General features: G+C 55.1%; 1 protein-coding gene across 2 annotated transcripts; it reads right to left on the bottom strand.

Annotated features, from left to right (window-relative positions):
• Nucleotides 1-32: 32 nt before the first annotated feature.
• On the bottom strand, nt 33-27,120 carry RGMA (repulsive guidance molecule BMP co-receptor a). Of its 2 annotated transcripts, XM_054215349.1 has the most exons (5): nt 26,875-27,120; nt 26,676-26,788; nt 18,501-18,616; nt 5,080-5,591; nt 33-3,029 (listed from the first exon to the last, which is right to left on the bottom strand). In XM_054215349.1, the coding sequence occupies exons 1-5, from the start codon at nt 27,118-27,120 to the stop codon at nt 2,328-2,330; spliced, it is 1,689 nt and encodes a 562-aa protein (XP_054071324.1). In that variant the 3' UTR covers nt 33-2,327. The 2 variants fall into 2 exon arrangements, with proteins under 2 accessions (XP_054071324.1, XP_054071323.1); XM_054215348.1 differs by lacking the exon at nt 26,875-27,120 and having other exon boundaries at nt 26,676-26,835.
• Between the last annotated feature and the right edge of the window lie 567 nt (nt 27,121-27,687).

The raw sequence follows: 27,687 nt of genomic DNA, 5'->3' as shown, positions 1-27,687 counted from the left end.
CGCAATGCCCCCCCCCCGCCTTTGCTTATGTATTTCTTTTGTTTCCAAGTATCGGGTCTTTCTTGGCCACACTTCACCTTTAACCAGAACTGGGTCAAACACAACCAAAATAAAGTGCTTCACTGTTTGCCTTTAAAATAGGGATAACCCAACCACCACGCGACAGACGGCCACCACTGGAGTGCTCACCCGGACAGTGGGACTGAGCCACGCCATAATCAAATTGACTTTCCTTGGCTGGAAATCACCCCTAAACCACAGCTCATCGTGCCGTAGGGTGATCGCTACATGGGAAAGGGAGGTGCTAAGGGAAGTATTGACTTGTTGGCACGCTGTGGCTTGGCCGGCTAAGACTGCTTTCAAGAAGCTCCGCGTCTTCAGAGGGATGCTTTGCACAGCCGTTGGTAATCTATGGGGCAACACAGCAAGGAAGAAAAAAGCTTCCTCTCACCCAGTGACAAATTTTGACGTTCAAAACTTGCGCTTTCAATTTCTAGGGAAGACAGGAACTCGGTTCTTTCTTTAACAAAGGAAACAAAAGGTCCAAATCAGCAGTTAGTGCATTGGGAAGCCAAAAACTGTCCTGTGCCGTGGTCCAGTGGCTGCTCTCTGCAGCGCCTCCGAGCTGTGATATCCTTATTTCCAAATCTCCCTCAACAGAACACCTGGGGCACCAGCAAACAAAGCAAGGAGCAAAGTAGTAAACACATCTTTTTGTTTCGTTTCTTTCCTTAAACATTTAAAAACCAAGTACATCTCTTCATCTGTACAGTCACACGAGATCAATGCCAGGGCTCTATATATTAAAGAGACAATATAAATTACATCCATTGACACAATTTTGCATTTCTCTGCTGCTTTACAAATGGAGCTCTAGAGCTGTTAGGACACAATGAATAGTCACGTATTTACACCAGGCTGCCTCTTGGCACCAGTTCAGACTGCCAAACGTAGCCTGTTCCCACCTCTTTTGGTGCTAGCTTGTCTCATCGTGCCCAGAGACCTCCCCTGAGAGCAGGAGGTGCCCCCAAGAGTGAGACGTGGTGTGGGGCTGGTTTCTGGGAACTTCCCCCTGAGGAAAGGAGGGGAAACCCATCAAGAGGTCTCTCCAAGAGGCAGACCAAAGGTGGTCTTGCCGTTTGTTCAGCGGGCGATGAGGTGAACCACAGAGGAACATGAAGAGGAGGAGATGGGCAGCACTGCGTGGTGGGGGAAGGAGATCATTGATGGTTTCAAGGCAGGGAACAGACATTTGGGGACAGTCGGGGGGGGGGGGGGTCCTCTGCTGCATCCTGTCTTCTGGCTGGATTTCTGACATTTCCCCATTTCTGATGCAAGCCCAGAAGGGCTTAAGGTGCAACTGGTCTGCAATGGGGTTGCAAGTCATGGCCCCAGGACGAGGAGCAGAGCAGAGACCTAGCAGCAAACAAACAGAGCACGATGCTCCTGCTCCATCCCAGGGCCCGGCCGAGCCGTGGGCAGGCGAGGGGGTGTGGGGCTGGAGGGAGGTGTGGGTCGGGTCTCCCACTGAGCAGCCTCCCCGCTGCCAGTTTTAGGGGACCAGGCAGCAAACAGCGCAAGGAACTCATCCAACACTGGGCAGAAGTTACAGAAACCGCTTGAGTACTGGCCAGGTTTCTCCCGTTGCCATCAAGAGTCCTCGGTGGGTCCGGGCAGAGACAGGGGAGCCAGGAATACAACTACCAAGTGAATCAGCCGAATGAACTGGCTAAAACAGGAGATGCCCTTTGAACCGTAACAAACACAAGCTGAGGCTTGAGGAACACATTCCCCTTCCACCCAGAAGATGCCTGGCACTGGTGGGACCCTTCCCCACCATTTCAGCCCCTTGCACCGATGGGGCTGCAGGGAGAGCGGGATACGCCCTGTCAGGGGCCAGGATTGGCCCCGTCTCGCTGCTCCGCGCCCTCCTCGCAGGTTCTGCTCTCCAAAGACAAAGCCACGGTTGCACACGCCAATGTCACAGTCACTACGTGCATTTTCGGGACCTGAGGGAGCGCTACGAGGAGGAGGGGGCTCCTTGGCACCCATGCTACTGGGAGGAGAAGGACGACGAGAAGGGGAGGCGAGGAAGGTCAGACAAGGTACAGCCCAGCAAAAACTCCTGACCGATCCCATTGGCAGCACATTCTTCCCAGGCAAGAGCTGGGAAGGTGGAGGACCTGATGCTGAAGAGAGGGGTTGAGATTTGAGGACAACCCATGCGGCTCTGATATCCAACCTCCCGTTGTCCAGCGCTGCCATCTCATCCCTGGTCCCCTCCTGCTCCCATTTCCCTGCTCTCCACGGTGGGAAGGAGCAAACCTCTATAACAAGCCCAACCAACACTGACTCAAACACAGCAGTGCTACCCAGAGCGCGGGGGAGGTCCCCGAGGGAGCCATGTTGCCTGGGGCGAGGTCCCGTGTCCTTTCATAGAGGTGCAGCTTGTCTTTGTTGGAGTGAAGCATCTTCACATCCTCAAAGGCATAGTAAGCAGCCAGCATGAAGTTGACATCCCCTGTCGTGAGGAGGTCGAAGACGCAGGACTGGAAGTAGAGGTCCTCCACAGGCAGCTTTTCCCTGCACTTGGCCGTGGCTGTTTCGTATGTGAAGGCCTGGGGTGGGGCTGACAGACTGGGCCCCTTCCTACGAGCACGGCCCTCTGTGGCCTGAGCTGAGCGGATGGTCTGGAAGTCAATCTGTTGGTTGAGTGGACAACCACGGAGGCACAGGTAGAGGCCCTGACTGTCCCGGTCCTCCACAGCGTTGACCACCTCCTCCGGCATCCGCACAGCGAAGGTGAGGTACCGGCCCACCTGCCTCACCACAATGGTGGTGCCAATGTACTTTGCTTGGATCTCGATGTGTTGGCCCGACACCTTCTCGGTGATCTTCAGGCTGTTGGCTCCATGCTTGTCCCCACCATTCTTGGAGCCATCGGCAAAGGCAGCAGGGAGCTCGTCCATCTCTGCCTGGTACACTTTCTGGTCCACACACTCCTGGAAGCTCTTGAAGATGATGGTGAGCTGCGAGGGAGGAAAGAAAGGAGCAGAGTTACAACCAGCAATGACCACCTGAGAGCACGGGGCCACCACCAGGAGCAGCATGGGAGATGGAGGAGCCACCTCCTCAGCCCAGCCGGGATTGTGGTCACGTGCAGGTGCTTCATCCTAAGAACTTGCCCCAACTTTTAGGCACCCAGACATGGCCATCCTGCTTCAGCACAGGGATATGGATACCGCGTATGGAGTGAAGACCCGGACACTGGACTGAATGTACCACCTGGATCTACACTGTTATCTCCAGGCCCAACACAGGACCCCCCTTGTAGCTAGCGCTGGTTGGAGTATCACTACTCACAGGCCTGTGGTGACATGCCTGTGCATGCAGCACTTCTTGCCTCCAGGGCCTGGCAGTCAGCAGAGGGGGATGAGCCCTGACTCTCCTAGAGGCAGTGGAGCTTCTTCTCTGGCTCCGATGGCATTTACATCTTAAAGGCTGGACCTCTTCCTTTCCCTGGCTACTCACAGACTAGAGTCTTCTCCTCTGGGCACCAGAACGTGCCGTGCTCCATCTCAACCATGCAGACACACACATGTTCAGCATGTTTGAGTGGGCAGGCCCTTCTAGGGGTGATATGGGAGTAGACTGAGCCCAACACGGCTCCCACCCTTGGCTAGGCTCACACACTTGCTGTCCTGGCTACCTGTCTCCTGCTACCTCCTCTGGGTCCAGCCCCATCTCTGCCTGGAGGATGGAGGGTAGACCAGAGAACATCATGCAAAAACAAAGGAAGAGCCCCGTGGACTGAGAGACTCCCACATTTTCCAGCAGCACATGGTCCTCTAGCAATGACCCAGTAATGCTTTCCACAGCTCATGATGCAGATCTCATGACTAATCCCTCCTCACCACAAGCCCGTGAGGCAGATAACGGGTGAAAAGGCTCAATTAAGATGGTGATCCTGGGATCCAGCCTAGAAATTGCAGGTCCCTGGGGTCCTTACGGAGTGCTTCCCTCAAGCCAGATTTCCCTGCAAGCTTCAGCAGGTTTTGATGTCTTTTGGTAGGTAAGGAGTTGAGAGCATCGTTAAGTATCTTTAAGGAGGTTTTTTAGGGACAAGTCAAAACTAAAAAGCCAGCTCCAGCTCAGGCTAAACAGGAGACACCCAGAGCTGAGAAGCAGTCCCTGTCTTACATGTGCTTCTCTCCTCTCCCCACATGCAGGGAGAAGATCTCCCAGACACAGCGGACATCTTCCAAAAGCAGGAACTTTTGGAAGCTCTTTGGAAGCTTTGGCTCCTGCTCAGCCTCCCTTTTTTTGGCACAAAAAGTGGCCTGTTAGCTTGAGAGCTTGTGCACCACGGAGCAACATGACAACTCATCAGCTCCAGGTCTCTCCTGAAGCTGAGGCCATGGTCACACGAGTCCTGATGCATCACAGCAACACATTTTCACTTGGGTTTTCTCAGTGTTTGTCCTGCACCTTCAAGATGCTTATTTAGGCTGTCAAAGCACCACCAGAAAAAGAACGTGCCCCAGAAAATGCCTTGACTTGGCTGCAAACCACAAAGACAATTCTGAGCCTGGGCAGTGGGGAAGGCAGCGCGAGGAACTCAGCTCCCTCCAGGATGTTCCCTGCAAGCTGGAGCCTCCCTGGAGGGCTATCCTGGATTTTCTTGGACCTTGGGTGACCAAAGCTGACACCATCATTCCTGGTCTGGCTGTTCACAGAAACCTGGAGTCCCTCAAGTGGGAGCCCTCTTAATTTGCCATCCCCGACTTTGGCCATGATTGCCCTCTGAGCTGCAGCGTCTCTGCCTGCCACCCATGATGGGGCTGGATGTGCTCAGGAAGAAACCACAGGTCATTCGCAAGTCATGGTGGAAGGAAAGAGGAAGGATGGGTGTCTGATATTTTAGGCCAAACACTCAACTTCAGAAGAGCTCCCACCCAGTCTTACCCTCCCCAAGGAGATGTGCAAACAGTGGAGGACACAGAGGGTGGGAAGAAAGGCTGTTCAGAAGCACCTCTTCCCTTGCCCACCTCTGCTCACGGGGACATGTCCAAGGCTCACCTTGCTGGTGGCGGTGGCCGTGGATCCAGGCAGCACCGGCGTGTTGGTGACCTGGACATTCAGGTAGTTATTGTCTATGAGCGGCCAAGCCCCTTGCACCTTGCAGGTTTGGAAAGTGTCTGTGAAAGTCCTGAGGTGGGGATCCCCGAAGAGCCCGCAGTGGGTGTAGTTGGGGGCAGCCGAATGTTTGTGAAAGCTCTTCTCGTAGTGGCAGATTTCGGGGCTGTCGGAGCGCTCCTGGCTATCCCCGGGGGGCAATGTCCGGAGGCGGGGCTGGGACGTGGGGCCATCTTTGGAGCAGTTGTGTTGCTCCATGAGATCGTCTATGCCATGCACAGCGGAGTGGTAGGCCAGGTCGCCCCTGCAGGTGCGGGCGGTGCGGCGGGTGCAGTGCGCGTAGGCGCGCAGCGCCGTGCAGAATTCCGGCGCCTCCTCCGTGCCCAGGTGGTGGGAGCCCGATGTGGCCGCCCAGAACTCAGAGTTGCACTTGAGGATCTTGCATGGAGATGTCACTGCGGGAAGGGAGGGAAACACAAGGCGGTCAATGCTTGCGTGCCTGCGTGTGGGACATCCAACTCTACCCCCAGCAAGAGGTTGGTGTCCTCCTCCCACAGCGCAAACTCGTGACATTGGCTCTACCGCATGACCGGGCCTCGCTCACCAGACGTGACCCTCTCACATGACCCAACTCTCCTGCATCAAAGCCAAAGAAACCAACAGGATCTGCCCCAATTTAAGCCAAGAAGGGAAAGAGCATCCAGCCCTTAGAGTAATGCTCCTGGGGGAAAACCAGGGTGTAGAAGAATGGAAGATATTCATTAGCAGCGATAAGGGAGAATCATTAATGTGGGGGGAAAAGGTGGGGGTTTTAATGCCTTTTTGGGGTTTGACATTCAAAGCTTTGTGCTGCATGAATTACTGTGCGTTGTGTCCAGACCGAGCTCTACCAGCACTCTGTCTGCCTTCCTTTTCCTCTTTCATGGGCACGGGGAAACCCAGCCCCGGCATGACCGCTGTGCCCCAGACACATCGACACGCCGGGGTGAGAGCAGGATCTGTGCCGTGACCGACCCTGCCGCAGAGCCAGCGGCCACCCCGCCACCCTCACGGCTGCAGCGGTGCATGGAGCAACGCTTGCCAATGTCCCCGTGCCCCCGGAAAGGAGGAGAAGCCAAAAAACCTCCTTCTTGCCTGCCGTGCGCCTCTGCCAAGCCCCGGCAGCCCGTTCCCAGCCAAGGCCCACTGAGAGAGAACAAGAGGTGGAGGAGAAAAACCGGCGCGGCCGGGTGCGGGGATGCCAGCAGAGCCCCCGCCTCCCCCTCGCACCCGCCTTGCGTCGCCCATGCGGAGGCGAAGCCAAAGGCAGCAGGGCCCTCGCCGGGCTCAGCCGCGGCCCCGGTGCTCGCCGGCAAGGCAGAGGAAAGCAAAGAAAATTCAGATCCTGGTTTGTTTGTTGTTTTTTGTCTCCCCCAACACCTGCTTCCCTGGAGCAGCCTTGAAAGCGGCTGTGCAAAAAGCACACGGCCATCCCCGGACGTCGCACAGACTCTGCTCTGCCCGCGCCAGTTTGGATTCGTGCTGGGTGAACCCAAGCTCACACCACTTCAAATTCATGGTGTTTTTCCTTCCCCTCCTCTTAAGCGACCCCCTCGGAGGGCTTGGAGACAGGACGGACTCGGGCACAAAAAGGACAAGAAGAAAAGCCCCACCATTTCCAGATGCTTTCGTGTTGCCTCTCGCAGGCGTACACGTACGTTCCTGTCTCGGGGTTTGTTTAGAAGGAGGCTGGCGAGGCATCTGTGCCAAAACCATTTCAGATTTGTTTAAAAAGAAAGTTACAAAACCCAGTATTGTTTCAGGGAAAACAGTATGTTTTACTTTTAAACATCACAGTGCTGGAAACCTAAACATAGCTGGTGCTGGAAAATCAGAAAGGGAGACCAAGGCTATAAAACACCGAGCAGCCCGGCTTTAAGAAACGAGCCTGCCTCCTCTCCCTTTCCAAGAAGAGTGAAGTGCAAATAGGAAATGGTGACAGGTTCCTCACAGTTTTAAAATTCATGTTTACTAAACTCAGATGCTAGCAACAGCACCGAGAACCCAGGAGCTGCTTTGGCTTGGCACCATCCCATTAGAACCTGCAAGAAGCACCGTGAAAAGCCTTTAACTCATCATTGACCAGAGGCGACACGGTAACAAGCTTTTGACACGGGCTCACGCTTCTGCTAAGCCTTCTGCACCCATGGGTCAAATTGAAAACACAGTTATTATCTCATGTCCCTTTTTTTCCCCCACCCCAAGAGTGTGGTTTTCCACCAAAGACGCTTTGCTTATCAGTGGGCTCCCCGCCACAGCCACCGCCTTGCCATGGAGGGTTTTTTGCTCGGCCTTTCTCCCGGATGAGAAACATGACGAAATGCTGTCTCGTTACCTACAGGAAGAAAAGCCCTGCTCCCCAGCGCTGCCCGCCTTGGCTCGGGAGGCTGTAGGTTCAAACACGGCTGTTGCAATATGCTATAGCCAGCATGGTGCCGAAAATCTGAGGGAGACGTCAGGGATGGCATTTAATGCAGGCCATGGCGCACGGTAGCAGAGTCAGAGTGACAGGAACGAACTTCCTGGCATGGGGAGCGCACGCAGGCGTGTTTCGGGACGAGATTCTCACGGTGCAGGTTTATCGGGGTGGAAAATAAGGAAAATGCATCTCGCTCCCTCTGACAAGGGGCTTTGCAGATGCCCCAGGACACTCCCAGTGGAAGGCAGGAGTCAAAAAACCACGCGGGAGTGTGACCAGTGCCGCCATTGCCAGTTATCCCAAACAATTGTGGCACCAGGCAATTAAAAGCATTGCTCTCCTAGTAGTTATGCTAATGTACAGCTGGAGGATGCCTTGAGGTTGCGTGTGACCAAACCGAATGCGCTGTCACTGCAGACAGACTTGCCAGCACAGCCCCGGGAGGAGCTGGAGGACGCGTCCCTGGCCATGCGGGACCCACACACCCCACTTCGCCTGGCGGCTCGGTGAGGCACCGGCATGAAGGTGCAAAGCATCCCGTCCAGCTCGCAGAGCCCAGCCCTTCGGCCGCTGTGTAGATAGTTGTTTGGGTTTTTTTTATTTAGTAGGAATAAAGCCGTAGCGTGCTGCTCTTTAAGGACGTGCTTCGTTTGCTTGGATCAGGAGATGCAAGGGCGAGCTGCGGCAGCCTACAGACAGGGTGGGCTGCTGCAAAACAGCCCCCCCAGATACTCGCTGCTAAACACGTCCTTGTGCCGAGCATCCCTCGCCGCCGCACCGCCCCAGGGTCACGCATGACTTTATAAGGTACTGAGTTAAAACAAACAAACAAACAAAAAAAACCCAACAAACCCCAACAAAACCATGGGCAGGGAAGCCCATCTCCTTCCTCCCTGGGCCTGAAGGGGGAGCGTTCTTCTTTAAGATGTTATCGCTCGGGTTTTTTGGCACCCGTCCCTTTTTCGCTGTTTCGCTCAGGGCCCCATATAAGGCCAGATCTCCAAAGCCAGGTGCCGAGCGGCAGAGGCGGTGTGTGTGCGAGCAGGGCCGCGCGCCCTCCCCGGCCCCTCACGCCTGGGCTACCCCGGAGAGGCTTCTCCAAGCGCACCGGTGGCCAAAGGCTTTGGCAAAGCCCTGGCGCTGCTGGGGAAGGACCACAGCTGATGAAGGCCATGGAGAAAAGCAGGCATGACCCTCTCCCCCTCCGACCAGCAGGCCTTGCCTTGCCTCGTCCCCTCTGGCAGCAGCTTTGGCACAGGCGGTGCAGGCTCATTTGTATCCGGGCCAAGAAACGATGTTTATTCAATTTCGCATAATCTATTTTCCATCGACTCAACAATGGATCTGTTTTTCAACCACAGATGACTTAGCACGGAAACAAACCCCTCTCGAGCAGGAACCCAGCTCTCCTGGGATCTCTGAGACACCTCCGGGGCTCCGGGTGATGCCACCACCCTCCTCCCTCCACAAGGGGCCCTTCACCCTGGGGACGGGTGACTTCAACCCCTGGTAGCCCAGCCACCTCCCAACCTCCCCATTATCTTCTCTTTTCAAGGGCTTGGTGCCACTCAAATGAGACAAAAAACTTCCTTCAGTATCTTGAAACCAACGATTTCAGAAAGTTTCAAGCCAGAAGAAATCATTAAATCACCAAGGCCAAGACGGCCCCCTCCCTGTGCGCAGCCCGGTGCCCCCTGTTTGTTCAGGTATACCTCCCATGAGGACTTCTGCGGTCTGCCCAGTCTGAAAGGCCACCCCTTTCCTCAGTGGCCGTTTCAGGAGTTTATCACCTTTACAAAACGCGGGTCTTGGTTCTAAGTGGATTTTATCTGACTTCATTGTAAGGACATAAAAAGAACCAGCGATTTTCTCCAAAGCAGTAAAAGGTCCGTTAGTAACCAGTCCCTTTCCCACAAAGATATTTACACACTGCAATCAAGTCACTTGTCAATCCTCTAGATAAGCTTAAACGGTCTGCACTTTTAAGTTCTCGCTGGAAGGTGTTTGCCCAGCCCTACCATCACACCGCCCTCCGGCAGGCTCGTTTCCTGCAAAAACCTACCACCCATTGGGGCGATACCGATGTGGGACGCGCGCTCCCCGCTCTCCCGAGGTCACCCCTTTCGCCGGGGCATTGCACCGCAGCCAGCACCAAGATGTGCAGTTTGGCCGTGACCTTTTCCAGAGCTCCCAGTTTGCAAAGCGCCAGTCCTCCATCCTGCAAGGATCCCGTGGTCCACCTGCCTGGGCGAGCTCCTACTCGGTCAGGAACCTGGGGTATCGCAGGACCCGGGTCCCACTGCTCTGCCCTCGTCATTGGTACGTTATATTACACGCTGCTAAATCAAGTGTTCAAACACATTACTTGCACACATCTCACTTTTACCAACTTTTTAATTATCGGTGCCCCCTATTTTCCCTTCAGCTGGTGTCAGGTTGCCTGGATTGCATTTACCCAAATCATGCTTTTTCAGAAAACGAGCACAAAATCAACAATTCCTCTGTTCTGATGGAATTTCTCTAGCAAAGACAATTAGTGGAAATTAATTTCAGAAAGCAAAAGCCAAATCCTTCGAGACTCCTGCATGCATGTTAACCAGACCTGTTAATTTTAAAGCGCTCACTGCTAAGAGATGTTGTTTAATATCCTCTTGGTTACTAACGGGCTGGAAAGTATTTCATCACCCACATGTGATGCAAATACATCATCCCGCGTCTTTCCAAATATATGGATTGAAGTGTAGATGTGCAAGCCTCACACATGCAGTAAAAGGCTTTTTCGGAGAACACAGTAAAACGTAATTACCTTTGGCCTCAGATCTGAGCACCTAGACTTCGGCTCCTAAACACATATTTATTTAAGTAATCTAAATAAACATATTTATGCTGACACCTCAATAGGAAAGGCACGATTCTCGGAGGTGCTAAATACCAGCAACATCTACCAGCCTCAGGGAGATGTGGGCTGCTCAGCTCCTGGGCGGACAGCCGTCACCACCAGCACCAGAATGACCCCAAGAGAGTTAATAAAACCACAGTGCTCCTCAAAAACCCAGCTGACAGGATCCCTTCCAGAAAGATTTCAGGAGTCCAAAGCAAAACCAGAGGGGATGAAGGACATCAGCCCTTTGCATCCAGCCTCTTGCCCTGTCCACGTCCCATTGGGGAAGTCTACAGGAGCCACCCCACCTGCCGACCACGCTGGACTCACGTCTTGGTGCCCGCGTGGGCTGCAAGGCCAACACACATCAACTGGTGCCATGTCACACCAGGGAGAGAAATGAGCCCATGAGTGCCGTCCGCAGCCCTGATGGAGGGGGTGTCGCGGGCAGGAGCAGCTCTCCTGAGCCCCAAAGGGCACCGTGGGGAGAGGAAGACCCAAGGGCCACCTGACCCAAGCTTCGTGAAAGGATTTGTCCACGATGGCAGCGCCGGGCTCTTCCAGCGACCTCCTTTGAACTGTTAATCAAGCACAATCTTGCAGAATAATAGCCTGGTTATTATTGCCTTGTTTGCATAACAAAGGGGCCCAATAAAACTGATTTGACTGTGCTCAGAGGGGGTGTGAAAGATCAGCCCTGAGAAAAGAGCTGCAGGAATGCAGCAAACTGCTCCAAAGCCTCAACCCAGGAAGAAAGACAATGCAATTTGCCATCAAGAAAAGCCCAATAGACCAATAAATTACCCATGTGCAAAGGGATTAGATCAGGTTTCAGTTGCACTGAAGTGGGGGGAGGAAGACCAGGAGGAGGGAACTGAAGGAGAAAAATAAACCTGACTCTCTTAAAGCGCTGGAGCCCATATTTTGCAAGGGGAGGTTGGCTCGGAGGGGCCACCTTCCGCACTGGGGCCTGGTTTTTGTGCTCTTTTCCACTGGCAAAAGCAGCAGATGCATTAAATCCAGACAAAGGACGTGTTGATAGAGTGACTCGAGATGCATCCAAGAGCACACCTCAATCCACGCAGCTTCTTTTAACCCAGTCTTTGTCTTGCTCAAGAGGATGCTGGGGAAAGGTTTCTCCAGTTTCTCTAAGTCAAACGAGGGACACGGAAGCTTTCTCGTTTCAACCTGCGTCAATCACTAAAGCACCTGGAGGACCTGCCACGGCCAACTCCCTTTTGTCCTCAGCACCGAGTTCATGGCCCCCCATCTCTCCTCTCCTGGCATCGCGGAGACACAGGGCAAGCACAGGCAGGAAAAAAGCAGAGGCAGTGTCTTCATGGGCATGAACCGTTGGATGCTGCCGAAGGAGCCCTTGATCGTTCCTGTCACTTAGTCAGCTCTTTTGGCTCCGAGAGTCAGCTTACCACTGACCCGGCATGCTTAGCGGGGGCGAACGTGTCTCTCCCCAGCGCCTTCCCGGCCAGCATCACTCCTCCACGCTCACCTCGACATCCCCATGCAGGGAGCAGGGCGAGCACACACCACTGGAGAGGGCATCAACCATGGAGCTCATAGCTGGGGCCGTGAGCGGCTGACGATGCTGCTCTGAGAATTACCGGCAAATCTTGGGAAGTGCGGGAGGCACGATGGGCTGAAAGGAGGAACCAGCGTTTACAGCCAAAGCAGTAACAGAGTTACAGACTTTGCTCTTAGAACTTCATCCTGGGATTCAGGCTTCAGCGTTGCCTTTGCCACAACCGTCAAGGTTCCACCAGCTTGGAGGAAGCAGCGCTGGTGGACAGTTCGGAGGATGCGGGTTTTGCTCCATGGGTGCATGCTGTGAGCTGGTGGATGGAGGGAAGTGATCTCCTCTGATTCTCCATCTGCAGAAAGCTGCTAATGAAGCTGGCTCCCCGCCACAGGGTGCCGCGGGCTGGAAAGCGGTGCTGGAGCTGCACACCTGGGCTTTCCCAGCTGGGGAGTGCCCGGCTGCTTGCACCAAGAGTTCTCAAGAGCTGGTAAATCTCCTCGAGGGGGAGTGGTCCATTTTACAGGTGAGGACGCTGAGGAAGCGAAGGGTTTCACCCAAGACAGAGCCCGGCGGGAAGAGAGGTGGATTCGCTCTCTCATCCGCTGCATGAAGCCATCACCCTCAGCTTCCTCCCCTGGCCAACACCACCCGTGTCCCCAGTCCCTCTGAAGCAGCGGTACCCAGACAAGGCCACCTCCACCAACCACCCCCATCGCCGAGTGTTTCGGGTTTCCAGCAGACATCCCTCTCCCCACGCCGAAGCTGTTTTCCCAGGGTGCCTTTGAAGGCACGGCTGCCACCCACCAGCGCCCGGGGGCCCCCCAGGTGTGGCAGCAGGTCCCTCGCCCTCCTCCCCCTCGCCCGGGCAGCGGCGGGGCTGGCAGGGAAACGCTTTCTGCTCACAGGTGTGGATTCCCTCTAGGAATAATCATCCCCGCCGTGCTCTTGTGAAATTTCAACCCTTCAAACGCAGAGGTAAATGAGACACGAAACGAAGAGATGGAGAAAAGCCCGGAGCACATAAATCTGGATGAGGCAAATTTATACAATTAAACGCCTGCCAAAAAAATTGCGGCATCTCAATCGGAGGCGTTGGTTTGCGCGCAGGGCGTGGGGTGGCAGCTGCCCGGCTGGCAGGCAGCAGCACCATGAGCCCCCCGAATACCCACGCGGGCACCCAACTAGTGCTGGGACCACACGGGGATCTAGTGGATCCCCTCCTGCGGGTTGGGCTCCCACCGGCACCGGACTCGCTCCCCACCGCTCACGTCCCATGGAAGCCACAATAGCTGTTCCTCCTTCACAGCCACAGACCTTCAGAGGTTTATTTATTTTCAAATGCACCTGATTGCTGCTTCCCCTGGGCTCAAGGTTTTAATTTTTGGAGAAAAAGTAACTTTTTAACTACAACAGACCCCCCCCCCCGCCGAGTCCTACTGCCCCGCACCCTCCCAACCCCAGCACAGTGATGCTCTCAACATCGCTGTGGGCTGGCAAAGCCCAGAGCCAGGATCTGTCCCTAAAACGTCCTGCCACATGTCCTCGTCATCTCAGGAAGGGCCGTCTGGAGTGTGTCACAAGGCAAGAAAAAAAAAAAAAGTAGCTTGTCCAAAACCTGAAATGCCATAGATCATTACTAGGGCTTTGGGGACCAAAGTCAACAGCTGTCCAGGAAGGAGAGGAAACCAAGGGAGGAGAAAGTACTTTGGGCTCAAGTGGAGCTTGCTCTCTGCCTGACCCATAAAAACCCCATATATGCAAGGATAGCTCTGCTTGTTGGGAATTCAACGGCCAAACTCCCCGGGATGCGCAGGCAGCTGAAAGTGGGACTCGACACCCTTCTGGTGCTCCACCCTGAAGGACTTACTGTTCTCCCATCTGCAGGGACGCCAGCCCCTGGCTGCCCCGCACACCCCGGCCGGGCCGTTAGACAGAGCGGCTCAGTCTGCGCCTACGAGGGCTGCGTGTGTGTAGGAGCCAGCTTGTTCTCCGCAGTAAGAGCCCAATGACTTCATCAAGGGGATGGCATCTGGTTTTGCAGTTGGCCATAATTCAATTCTCCCCCTTGCTGCAGGAATTTCAGCTGGTGAAGCAGTGATTTACTCAGCCGGGCTGCACTTGAGTGCAAAGCAATCTTGAGGCTACAATCGAATGCCCTGTTATTTTGAGAGCTCACGGACAAGGGAATAAATATCCTCTTCTTCTCATCCCAGTAGCTGCCAAGTGCAGGGTACGAAGCTTTTTAAAGGCATTTAGGGGCTCTCCTCTTACAAGCGCGCACCGGGTGCCGTGCACGGCCAGGCAGGGCCCTGCCTGCACAGATCCCTCCTGATCTGCAGCATCAAGACAGGATTTGCCAGGACAGCCAGAAAAACGCCAGGCACCCCCTTGACCTGACCCACACCACAGCTGCATCTCTGAGCATCCCCCACGCTCCCCGAAACCCCTTCCCTGTCACCCCAGCACACATCACTCCTGCCTCGCAGCAGCCCCGAGTTCACCCCAGCCCCCTTCAATCCACCTGGGACCCTAATGCTATTTTTTTGGTCCTGGGTTCCCACACTCTCCCTTATTCCACGTTTGGCATCTGCTCCAATGGGCAAAGCAAATCAAACCCATCCAGGTGGACCAAACACCCTCGTCTTTGACCTTTGCTGTCCTGCTAACACTCATCCCCTTGGGAGCTGTTGGACTTGCAGGGCCCCTTCAATCCACCTGGGACCCTAATGCTCTTTTTTTGGTCCTGGGTTCCCACACTCATCCTTATTCCTAGTCTGGTGTCTGCTCCAATGGGCAAAGCAAATCAAAAACCCAATCAAACCCATGAGATAGACCAAACCCCCTCATCTTTGATCTTCTTTGCTGTCCTCCTAACGCTCATCCCCTTGGGAGCTGCAGGACTCCGCTGTGGGGGGGTCTCCCAAAGGGCTGATGGGCTGAGGAGGGGCTCACTCGGGCCATGCACTGCCCTGCCAGAGCCTACGGTTGCTTTACGGCATGTGCCCACCAGGGAGCCAGAAGAGAGACCACAAAACTCATTGTCCCTGGGCCCTGATCCAGTGCGGCAGCCCGGTGCTCCGGGGACAGCAGGTTGGTGCAGAGACGGAGCAGAGCCCCCAGGTTGGGAAGTTTTTATGGCTGCCCAGCCCTGCAAGCACTTTCATGGGCACATCCGACCCAGCACGGCTCTTTGGGCCACAAAGAAGGAAACCTCAGCTGCTGCCATGATAAGCCCAAAGTCACTCTTTATAGCCCCCTGTTCCCAGTAACGAAGGGCTGGGAATTTCAGGATTTTCTGTGGAAAAGCGCAACATATCCACCCCACCTGCATTAAAAATGAGGTGCCTCCTTCCAGCCCCACAACGAGCCTTGCTGGCAGTCGCAGAGAACTCCCTGTTCCAAGTACGAGACCAGCTCCGAGCGAGCAACAAAACAGGGAAGCCAAAATATTTCCAGGTTTACGTTTTGAATCCCTCCCTTCTTCTCTGCCCCGACAACGTCCTGCACAGGCGCGCTGCTCCCCTGCCGCCACCTTCCCGGGCCCCCAGCACAGCTCCCCGGTCGCGGCGTTGTGGAGGTGTTGTTTTAACAGCCCCTAAGCCCCCCTTCTCAATTTCGGCTTAATGCTGCGATCGCGTCCCTCCCTGCCGCTGAGACAAAAGCCATTTATCAACCGAGCCGATACACCTCCAGTAGGGACGGATCCTTATCTGGAACCATACTGCATTGCTCAGATGGACCAAGAGCAGGAAAATCTCATATATTTTTTTTTTTTTTGGGGGGGGAGGCAGGAGCGTATTACAGCCGAAACGGCAAGGCTGAAGACAAACCGGGAAAGCCAAAGCAAACCGGAGTACGAGGGAGAGAGCGCAAAGCCTGACATCTGGGGCAAAACACCCAGGGCCAGATTTTGGAAGTACAGGAGGGTAACAAAAGGATTTGCAAGAAAACTCGGCAGAGCTTGTACTGGGAGGCACGGGGGGGTCAGCCGAGCACCCCGGGGAAATCAGGGTCCCAGGCGGGAGGGGAGAGCACCCACGAGCATCTGACGCTGGGACTTGGCACAAGCAGGACTTCTGCCAGGGAAGGTGTCAGCAGTGGCCTGCTCTGCCCAAACCTCCTTCCCCAGCTGCCCCACGCTCAGAGGTCACCCCGACCTACACGGTGGTGGGGGGGGGGACGGACACCCACACTGGTGCCCCCCAGCCCAAGGGTGCTCGACGGCGGGGGCCGCCCAGGAGGCAGCGGGGTGAAGCCCATCGGTGTGAGAGCAGCCTAAGCGGGAATCCAGCCCGGGGTGTGCGCGTAGTGGGGGGGGGGGGGGGGGTTAAGCAAATAAATAAATAGGGCAGGACTCGGCGAGGCACTGATCTGACACGCCGAGCGCCCGCTTGGGCAGCCTCCAGCGGCCCCGCTCACCCGGGGCTCTCCGGAGGGGTGCGAAGCTTCCTCGGGGCTGGGAACCTGCTGGGAACCCACAAAATCCCAGGAAGCAGTAGGGAAAAACAGGCAAAAGTTCCTCCAGGGAATAAATCCCCCCTCTTTCCCCCCCCTCCCCCCCACTACCTTCCCAACCCCAAAAAAAGCTTTCGACGAAAGCCCCCGGCGTGCTCCCAGCCCCGGCGCACGGGGAGCACCGTCTCCGCCTGCGCCCCGCTCCCGCGGGCTCCGGATCGCCCCGTTCTGCCAGTTCTTTGCACCTTATTTGACTGCTGAAGGGAGAATCAAACAAAGCAGCCAGCCAGATCTCCTATCAAGTTCTTTCTTGCACCGTAAATCTCACCCGCCTTCAACGCTTTGCAACTCCAAAACGCTCCGAAAAAGGACGTTAAGCAACGCACGTTGGGAACAGCTCCAGAGTTTCCAGAAAAAAAAAAGAAAAAGAAAAAAAAAAAGGGGGGGGGTGGGGTGTTCAGCTTCCAGCCTGCTGGGAAATCCCCTGGGAGAAACGGGGACCAGAGGGGACACCTCAGCGCCAAGGGCAGCGCTGAAAACGTTCGCTTTCCTGCAGCAGGGCTAAGAGGGCAAAGTGGGGGGGGGGGGAGGAAGGGCGTAAAGCAGTTATTTATTTATTTACTGCATGTGTGTGCAAGACTGCTTCACCTACGGTTATGCAAAAGAAAGGCAGAGACGATTTAAAAATTAATAAGTTACATTTTTAAAAAAGGAAAGTTTGACTAAACGAAAAAGATAAACGGGGGGGGGGGATTTAAGCGTTAGGGCTTTTCTTTCTCCCTTCTGCTTTCTCTCCTTCCCCCCCCCCCCGCCAAACCCTTGCAAATGAAGAAAAAAAAAAAGGAGGTAAAGAAATTGGAGAGTTTTGGAAGGAACAAATCCGCCTCTGTGGACTGGGTTTCCCCTCCCCCAACAAAAACAAGCACTCAGGGCTTGAAGGAATTTGCAGGCAGAGATCTGCCAAAAACATTGTGAAAAACTATGGGGGATTCATTGGAAACAGATGGCGTTTTCAGCTGTAATTCTGAAATTCTCTCCTTTTCTGACACAATACAAACAAACCGGGGATTGGGGAGGGGGGAGGCAGAGCCCGGCGCTCGGTGCGAGCGGCCGTGGGGGGCGCGGGGAAGGAAGGGCCGGCGGGCGAGGGCTCGCCCGGGGGAGCCGATGCTTGCCCGGACCATTTGGTTGCCATCCCGCCCTCGGACAGCAAAACAGCTCCTGTGTTAAGTTTTCCAACGAAATAATGGTGCTGAGTTCCTCACCCACCCCAAAAAAAAACACAAAAAAAAACGCGCCGGGAGAGAAGGGGGATCCCGCTCGGTGCCGCCCGCGCATCCTCCGCCGCCCTCCGCGCTGCCGGGCCCAGGTGAGCCCCGGGGCCGTGCTCCCCGCTCCATAAAGCCGCGCAGCATCCCCCCCCACAGACACCCGAACTTCCCAAAAATCACAAAGCAACGACCCCCTTTCCCGCACCATTCTCCGCAACCTCCCTCGGGTTCTTCCCTTCCCGGGGGGTCTCGGAGCAGGGACCCCCCACTGCACTCAAGGGCTGAAATTTGGCATCTGGGGTGTTAATGTGTGGGGGTGTCCCGTCCGTCCCCCCCACCCCCCGTTTCCTTTCAAGGCACAGAGCCCCCCCGGGAACGGGAGAACAAGGTAACCTGCCTGACGCTGTCAGCAACAACCCCCGGCTGCCTTCCCCGGGAATTGCTTTGATTCCGACCATCTCCTTCCTTGTGGGATGAGGCAGCGGGGAGACAAAGAAGATGAGGTCAAGGAAAAACACCCACCGCAGCTGCTTGGGGAAAAGGGAATCGGGGAGGGGGGGGAAGGGGAGGGGGGGACGGGGGACGGACACGACCCACACCAAAACTGAGCCCCACTTGCTTATTTTAAACATGTGGCAAACTGCTGCAAAAGAGAGGGAAAGAGGCCCAGAGACAGGGGGAACGGAGGCGGCTATCCAAAGGCTGCGAGAAATACAGGGGAGGTGAGGGGGAAATAATCTTCAAAATAAAGAGGCTGTTCCTTACCTGAAGGGAAGATGCAGAGAAAGACAGGGAGGATTTGGAAAAGTCCCAGGGCTGTGGATCCTGCCCCTCTCCCCATACCCATCCATCCAGCTCGAGCTTTAACCACTATCCTCTCCCTGGAAGAAGAGTTTAAAAAGAAAAGAAAAAAAAAAAAGGAAAAAAAAAAAGGAGAAGGGAAGAGAGGGAGAGAAAAACAAAAGGGAAAAATAAATCAATCGAAAGAAAGACTTGGGAAAAAATAAAATCAAAAGCCCCACATGGCTCCGCGGAGCGATGCAGGGACGGGCGGCCCCAGCTCCGGGCTGCGGTGGCCTCTGCACTGAGAGATTACACAGACTTTTTCTCCTTCTTTCCTCCTCCTCCTCCTCTCCTTCCCCTCCTCCTCCTTCTCTCCTTCCCCTCCCATTACAAACCAGCCCAAACCATCAATCATCCCGGCTGCCTTCCAATGCCTGCATCCTCTCCCTGCGCCTCCTCCACTCCCCGGCGCGGCCGCCCGCCTCCCCGGCCATGCTCCTCCGGCGGCGTGGAAGGGGCGGAGGAACGAGCGCCCTGCTCCGCAGCCATGGGGAGGGAGAGGGGAAGAAAGAGCCTGGTGGACCCGCACAAGGGGGTTACTGCTGTGGGTCCAGCCACCAAACCCTCCCGGGCCCTGTGGGGAAGGGGGTCGGGGGGTGTGTGTGGGCAAGGGGGTGTCGATGGTCCCATGGAACAAGGGCTGCGGGAAGGAGTCTTGGGATTTTTTGTGCCCCGTCTCCCCGCCGTCATGCATGGCCGCTCGGTTGCAATCTGGGAGAGGGGCTTCCTCCCACCCCACCGGGGTCTCGGCACCCAGCGCGCCCTCCCTGCCGCTTTCCCGTGGGCCTAACGAGCGCTTTGGATTTCCCCAAAATGAAGCAGTTTGGAGCCGAGGGGCCATCGTACAGCAGAGGGGGGAAACTGAGGCAGGGAGATGCTAAGCAGATTGTGCGGGGCAGGGGTTGCGAGAGCGATGCTGTGGCCCCCAGCCCGCTGGGACACGGCCCCTCCCCGCCCGGCACAAGGAGCTCCTCCATGCTGCCCCAGCCCTGGCTGCGCACTAGGTGTGAGCGTTTCACAACCGTTCCAGGTCATTCACCCGCGCTGGCACTGACAGCGGTGAAGTAAGCCCAGGTGACTCAGAAACAGCAAGTCTCATAGATCCTTATCATTAGACCGACATTCCTCGGAGAGGGGGACGACTGTCGGGGGTCCCCAAATCCTGCTGCCATCCCGCTGAGGACTGATGGAGAGGACTAACGCGTACCTAACGCTCTCTCAGGACCTCCACCATAGCCTGGTCTGCACCACCAGCCCGCATATAGACCTGGATATTCAGCTTTTGCTGGGGGTAAGTCTCACCAGTTGTGTTGGTACAGTTGTCCTGAGGGGTCTCACTTTGTAAGCACCCCTTAAAGACCCTTTGGGCAGCCCCCAGGCAGACGGCAGCCCTGGGAGCACCCGCATGGACCATGTAGATGGAGCAGCAGCTTGAAGCACACAGGTATTTGCCCTTTGGGTTTCAAAATCCTGCTCTCTTTCACCTGCAATGCCACAGCACAAGGAGGCGAGTAGCTTGGACCTGCAGCCCCAGCATCCCAGGGGTCTGCTCCACCCAGGAAAGGGCTAAGAGGCATCCCCTTAACAGCTCACTTGGACCTATTTAAAATTTCTTTTGAAGGATGTTTTAGCCACAGTGAACTAAGACAACTACACTTCCGAATGAGCGTGCCCACGGGTGTAAGCTTTAATTAATATACTTTAACTTCCCTGTTTTAGATCATTAGCCCTCCTTTGATTGAGTGCCCCCTTGCCATCCTAATGTTTCAACTCCTTTCTCTTGGGGATCTTATACAAAGAATAAAAGGATGCTGGATGTTTTACACAACCCTTCTTCCAACTCTGTAAATGCCCTTTAACAACAGATCTTTCCTCCTGTAGCTCGGTATAGGCCTGGGATGCTCCTTGACTCTGCTTCTAGCTGTCCTTGGAAAATCCCCTCTCTTACACCTCACAATCACTCTTGGGGATGCTTTTTGGAGTGATGATAGCTCAAAGTCTCCAAGAAGACTTTGTGATCTCCTCCTGCTGTGGACCGAACCTGTGATTCGGCTACAACAAATATCCCATGGAAGGTGAGGGGAGGAAGAGGAGCTGGGAGTGAATATCCACGGAGCAAAGGGGTCTAACCACACCTATCCAGTTCTCCTTGGGGAAACTGAGCCCCCTGGCCTCCAAACAAAGGAGGAGCTTCACCGGGGGCTTCATCCAGACTGCAGCTGCAATTAAAACACTGACGCTTTTCCATCTGGGACCCAGATGGGATCCAAAAATCCTGGGGCCTTGCCTGCTTGACTGGAGATGTGTCTCTGTCCTGATCCTCCTACAGCTGCCCTCAGACGATGTCCACTAAAAGTCAGAAGGAGCTCTGTGTGCGGAAGAGCTGCCAGACCGGGCTGAGCTGGGCAGGAGATGAAAGCTGGCAGCCCGGATCCAGACCTGTAGCAAAGGCAGCGTGGGAGGAACGCCTACTCCAAAGCACCTCTTTGTGGGGGGATGTCAAACAGGGGCAAATATGTCCAAACCCTGCCAGCTGCTGCTACCACCCAAGAAGAAATGCCTGCTGATGGGATGTGTAGGCAGCTGGAGCTGGAAGGGGCCTGGAGGGAGGAGGGAGAGGGTCCATGAGCTGGGGAGAGCCCAGGCTGGGGGGAGAGAACAAGGGATGGGATTTCAGACCCCAAATCCCTTCTTCTCGCTCTCACCCTGTCCTCTTGCAATGCAACCCCTGCTTTTATTTCAGTCTGAAACATATCACTTCTGCCATCGTCCTGGCTGATCACATATAGCATGATCTGTGTATTTTTAACTCAAAAACCCCCATCTGAATCACAAACTTTTAAAATCCAGCTGCTAAATAGCTGCTGTGAGGTTGTTTGACCGAAGGCGCCAATTTGGTATTGCCGTTTTGTGGCAAGCTGACACCTCGCAACGATAGACTGGAATCCGGTTCGAAGCATCATTTTTAAAATAAGACCCTTGTTGGAGCTTCTGCCTTTGGTGTAGGGAGAACTGTGCTGCCATAAAGCAACGGTCCGATGCCCCTGGCTCCAGTTTGTCAAAATTTCTCCTTGATTTTGCTCAGCTGCATCATGCATTGCAAATGGGATTGCTGTTTTTGGCACCGATCAAAGCAGCGGATTTCGCTGGAGAAAACAACAGATGTGTCCAAACCGTAACTGCAGAGCAGGAAAAGGCCCCAAATAAGGTGCGTTTCTGAAATCCTGCTCCCCCTTCCCCATTTTTGAAATAACCTTCACCTTTCTCATTAGCTGAATCAAAGATCTGGACTTTAAATCACCTACTGAAACGCAGGTGATGTGAAATTCGGATCTCCGCCTTGGTGAATGGGGATATCTGGGCTTGGAAATGTGGAGTGACTGTGTTTTCTTCTGTTTCTTTATTTCTCGAAGCCTGGCCGGGGCTCCCCCGTTTAGGCAGCGCCGAGCCCGATGCTCTTTGCAAACAGTATGTGGGAAACCACCCACCGCTACAAGGCAAACAGCTCCGAGGCACAGCGGAGTTCCGCCGCGCAGCCGCTCAGCTCCGGGGGCAAAGGCACCTCCGTGGTCACAGACGCGGTGAGTCTCCTGTCTGGTGTCATTACGGAGGGGTGACACGCAAATCGCAGCCGGGATTAGGCGAGAGAGCGTTCTCTGAGGGATTTGCGGGATGAGCGGGAGGATCCTGGTTCCCAGCGGAAACTCAGCCGGCATCACTCGCCTCAACTTTACTTTTCTCTGCCCTGCATCACGCCGGGCATGGCTGGGGGCTTCAGCGGGGCTGAATAAACGTGTCTTAATTTGAACCCCAAGGTTTACAGGCGATACCTCCCCTCACAACCTTCCTAATGGAATTATTCACTACCTGTAATTATAGGGCTAAAACGGTAAACACAGGCATTTCTGAGGGCTGTAGCTAGTAGTGAGAGGAATGGATGGCAGGGCTTCTGCTCTGCTCCTGACTCTCCCACGACCTTTCTGCGTGGCCACTCTTCCCGCCACAATCTCCGTGAAGCTTCAGCACGTGCCTTTGTCCGCTCTGCCTCAGGACAAGGCACTCGACCACGCCGGATGAGACGTGGTCACCTGTGCAGGAAGCCAATCCTGAAATGTTCTGCACTGATACATGTTTGGGGTGAGCAGTGAAAAGCAAACTGCTCCCTAAAGGAAGAAGAAAGGAACTTTGGAGTGGAAACCCCCAAATTGTTGTCTGGGGAGGGTTGATGACTGATCCCAAAACGTTTGTGGAAGTAAAACCAAACACCTGTGCTCTGAACAGTTCCCTTATTAAAGAAAAAAACTCCAAAGAAGAAGAAAACAAAAAAAAACCTTCATCTTTTTGCAGGAACAGCCACACCTCTCACATTTGCAATACTGGAAGATGCTGCATTTCATTGTAAAGACCCTTCTTTTACTCATAATTAATTTTCTTTTATCATTTTACAGTTTCCCTGGCTGACAGCATGAGCAGACGCTCTCCCTGAGCTGTGCCCCTCCAAGCTGCCCGATACGCATCTCAACCCCCTTCCCTACTAACCCGTAGGGTTACTAACCTACTAACCCTACCGACAACAGCTGGGAAAGTGGCTGACGGGGCAGGTGTCCCCCCAAGGTCTCGCTAGTGCTCACGGAACTGCTGCAGTCCCTGCCTGAGGATGGAGCCGGGCTTTGAAGACCGACCCACTCCTGCGTGGCAAAGCGCGGGGAAGAGTTTGCTGGTTTAGCTGATCCTCCTCCCCACAGCTGCCCTGGGAACACCAGGCTCCCCAGTCCGGCTGGGGAATGAGAGGTCAGCGGGTTGAAAGCGGAGTAAAACACAGCTTGGCAACACCAATAAATAAAATAGTAAGAATGCTTGATTGACCCGCAACTTTGCATCCTCAGATTAACCGATTAACAGCAGCCCCGACTGAAGTCGCCGCGGGTGACTAGGCTAGGGCTACCTAGCCATCTTGGTTGCCTAGCTAGGGCTACCAAGATGATGAGGGGCCTGGAACACCTCTCTTATGAAGAAAGGCTGAAGGATTTGGGTCTCTTTATTCTGGAAAAAAGACGGGGGGGGATCTTATCAACGTTTATAAATACTTAAAGGGTGGGTGTCAGGAGAATGGGGACAGGCTCTTTTCAGTGGTGGCCAGCGACAGGACAAGAGGTAATGGGCACAAACTTGACCATAGGAAGTTCCACCTAAACATGACGAGGAGCTTCTTTCCTTTGAGGGTGGCAGAGCCCTGGCACAGGCTGCCCAGAGAGGTGGTGGAGTCTCCGTCTCTGGAGACATTCCAAAGCCACCTGGACGCGTTCCTGTGCAACCTGCTCTGGGTGACCCTGCTCTGGCAGGGGGTTGGACTGGATCATCTCCAGAGGTCCCTTCCAACCCCTGCCATTCTGTGATTCTGTGACCCTGCTGTGGGTGACCTTGCTGTGGGCTCTCTCTTCAAAGTCCCCATTCCAAGCTCACAGCCCATAAAAGTCACCTCTAAATGCTCACCACCGGCCAGGCTGGACAAGGGGAAGGGAAGATGGGCTGGTGGAGAACTTCCAGTCTCACCCATGAGAGCAAGCAAAACGAGCAGGGATATTTCCAGGCAAATAGAGTTCATCCCATCAACTTTTTTTTTTTTTTTGACTGGTGGCATTCATTCGTGTCTCTCCCTTTCCCTGGCTTGCAAAGCCCTGTGGGGTGAGGCCTGATTCCTACACGTGGGAGCGTGTAACCACCCCTTGTTCGGCAGTGTTTGGAGGGCTGGCTGGAATTCACCATCTGTATATTTAGTTCTCTGCGGGGAGATGGTCTTCCTGGCCCAGTCTCCTCTTTGGGGTAAATACCAAGCAATATCTCTTTCCTGTATCTTCTTCGCATCTGGGCTCCAAAAGAAAGAAAATAAAAGGTGGCCCGGGAGGTTCCCAAGAGCAAGTTCGAACGGCCAAATGTCAGCTCAGCAGAAAAGATGGGTAAATCTGAACTGCCAAAAAATAAACAGCACAGAAGAACTGCAGAGAACCGGGTGTTTATCAGCGGAGACAGAAACCAGTCTGTGTAATGGGACAGTCTTTCTCTGCTGCTTTTAAATACTCCTGGTATCTTGACAAAGTGCAAACACAGCTCCCTAATTCCACCCCACCTCCCCCCAAGCAACAGGTCAGCTAAGGACATCTCCTGGGTCTCGTTTCAAGGTGGGAGATGACATGGAGCGTTTGCAAAGCTGCATCTTCAACTTGTTGAGAAAGGGGTGGTTGAAGGATCCTATGGAAAAAGCTCTGTGAAAGCCAAGGACCTTGCCCAGGTCCCCACGTGTCAATTCCTGACAGCAGTGGCCAGAAATACAACCCCGCTGCAGGACACCTTTCCTGTGCTGTCAGTCATGAAACACTGTCAGTGTCATCAGCTGATTGAAAACTTTTTTCCTGAATATCTGGGAAAGAGACATTCCTTCTTATGGGAAAAAGGCAAAAAAAAGAACCTCCCCAAAAACCCAACTTTAATCTAGCACCTCTATAGGTATTTTGGCAAATGAAAATGGGAGTTTTTGTGAGAGTGGCTTGGAGGTGGCACTGGGAGTTCTCCCGGCTCCAAGCTCAGGCCAGAGCTGGGACTGGAGATGGGCTGGGGCTTGGCTGGAGCTGGGACTGGGGCTGGGCTGGAGCTGGGGCTGGGACTAGGTCTGGGACTATACCTGGGACTGGGAGTGGGGCTGGGAGTGGGACCAGGGCTGGGACTGGGACTTGGGCTTGTACTGGGACTGGGACTAGACTGGGGCTAGGGCTGGGACTGGAGCTGCGACAGGGACTGGAGCCGGGACTGGGGCTGAGCTGGGGATGGGGCTTGTGCTGGGACTGAGACTGAGAGTAGACTGGGGCTGGGACCAAGGCTGGGACTGGGACTGGAGCTGGGACTAGACTGGGGCTGGGGCTGGGGCTGGGGCTGGGGCCGGGGCTGCGGCCCCACTGGGTGGTGCTGTTATCCCTGCGCCGCCTGCAAAAGTATCCAGTTTATAAAATAAATGCAATCCAACGCCGCCTTAAACCACATGACATAACAGCAGCTTGCGAGCTTCCATTAAAATCTCAATTTGGGGAAATTGATTCTACCTCTGAGCAATTGCGATGCAATTACTCCAACAGGCAGCAATCAAGAATCACATCAAAACAACACCAAACTTTCATCTCCTGCCTCGCAACCACCACCACAACAAAAAGCACCTGTCTCTCAAACACGGCCCGGTTTCCTTAAATGTATATAATATTTAGGAAGGGCAACATGCGGGTCCCAAGAGTGGAAGCAAACCTCCACAGAGGCTGCTCTGGCTGGTGCCTCTGAAATGTCCTGACTGGGGGCTATACTCTGTCCCGTCTCCCCCCTCCTGTCTGAGGTTATGGGCTATTTACGGACTCAGTTCACCAGAAGCAAAGTCTCCCCCCACGGCCAGACACGCTCCAGCTGCCCATCCTCTCCCTGCGCACAGATGTGGCCGTCCCTCCCCATGTCCCACATCTGTCCAGATGCCACCATCCCCCCCCTACCCCACCCCCCCACCCCTTTGGCTTCTTCCCCTCGGAGGCTACGAACCCCCCAGCGCTTCGCCACCACAGAGAGTTTAGGGGAAAGCTTTGTGTCCCCGCAAACCAAGCGCTCCCGTCTCGATAATCGCGATCTCCCCCCACACACCCCCCCCACACACACCCCTCCGCCTTGATGAGCTCGCCAACGGAATGGGGCAAATATCGGGGAGGGGATTTTCAGTTTTCATCAGGGGTCGGGCGAGGAATTATTCAATTGACTGAGCCCAGCGGGGTGCATTTTCAGCGGCAGCCCCATCAGAAGGGCGGATAAATGAATCGCCGCATGCTCGCCGGGCTGGTATCAAGCCGGACAGAGGGAGCGAGAAAATGGGAAGAAACGAGGTTTCTTAGAAAAAAGGCCGGGGGGGGGGGGGGAGGCGGGGGGGGAGATGGGGCGGGGGGGACGGGACACGGCCGGGGAGCGGCAGCGACAGCCTCAACAGGTCCCGCGGAGGAAGGGCCATGCAGGGAGCCGGGGGCAGCATGCGGCCGAGGGGGGGGGCGCCCGCGTAGCCCCCCCGCCCCCGCTTACCTTAGCGGCCGCATCAGCCTCTCCAGCCCTCCGCGGGGGTCGGTGCGGGGAGCGGCGGCTTTTGGTTTGGTGGGTTGGTTTTTTTGTTGGGTTTTTTTTTTTTTTTTTCCCCGCTTTTCCCAGGAGGGGGGAGATAAAACCGAAAATAAACCCAAATGAAATAAACCCCGGTGAAATAAACCCAAATGAAATAATAAACCCAAATGAAATAAAAGCAAAAAAAAAAAAAGGCAAACAAAATAAAAAAAAATAGAGGCAAATAAAATAAAATAGTGGTGGGGGGAAAAAAAACCCAACCCACAGAAGAGGCGGGGGGATTGGGGGGGGGGAAGGCCAACGGCGGGGCGCAGGCAGCCCCCCCTGCCCTGCGCAGGGCAGCCCCGGCGGGGAGCAGCGCGGCCTCGCTCAGCGGGACGCGGGGAGCCGCATCGCCCTCCCGGAGCATGTGAGAGGCAGCGGAGGAGATAGAGCCAGATAGGGAGGTCCCCTCCCTCCCCTCCTTCCCTCCTTCCTTCCCTCCTCCCTCCCTCCGCACACGCTGAGCAGCGTCGTTCGCATGCAGCGGCGGAGGGAGGGAAGGCGCAGCCCCCGGCCGGGCGGAGGGGGAGCTGGGGGGGGTGTGGGTGTGGGTGTGTGTGTCCCGGTTGAAATTCCCCCCCACCACCACCCGCACAGCACCCCCTTTCCCTGTGCAGGCAGCCAGGGTCGGGTGGGGGGAGAACGGGACAGAGCTGGTTTTGCAGGGTGCATCCCCTCCCGGAGCGGTGGGGATGCTCCACCTGCAGCGGGAGGGTATGGAGGGGAAGGGGGGAGTTGAGGGGGGCACCCCCTTTCGGGCATGTGTGGGCGCTGAGAGCATCTTTCCGTTGACAGGGGATTGCAGCGAGGACCGGGGTTGGGAGAGGGACGGGGACACAGGCAATGGGGAAGGGATGGGGACCTCGGGGTACCCTAATAGCCCCCTGCCCCAGCTGCCCCAGTACCCAGCATTGCCTGGAGCTGGGCAGTGTGA

The sequence above is a fragment of the Rissa tridactyla genome, chromosome 9, assembly GCF_028500815.1.
Source record: "Rissa tridactyla isolate bRisTri1 chromosome 9, bRisTri1.patW.cur.20221130, whole genome shotgun sequence".
NCBI classification, from domain to species: domain Eukaryota; kingdom Metazoa; phylum Chordata; class Aves; order Charadriiformes; family Laridae; genus Rissa; species Rissa tridactyla.
Note: the sequence above shows the minus strand (reverse complement) of the source record. Positions and strands in the feature narration are given on the sequence as shown.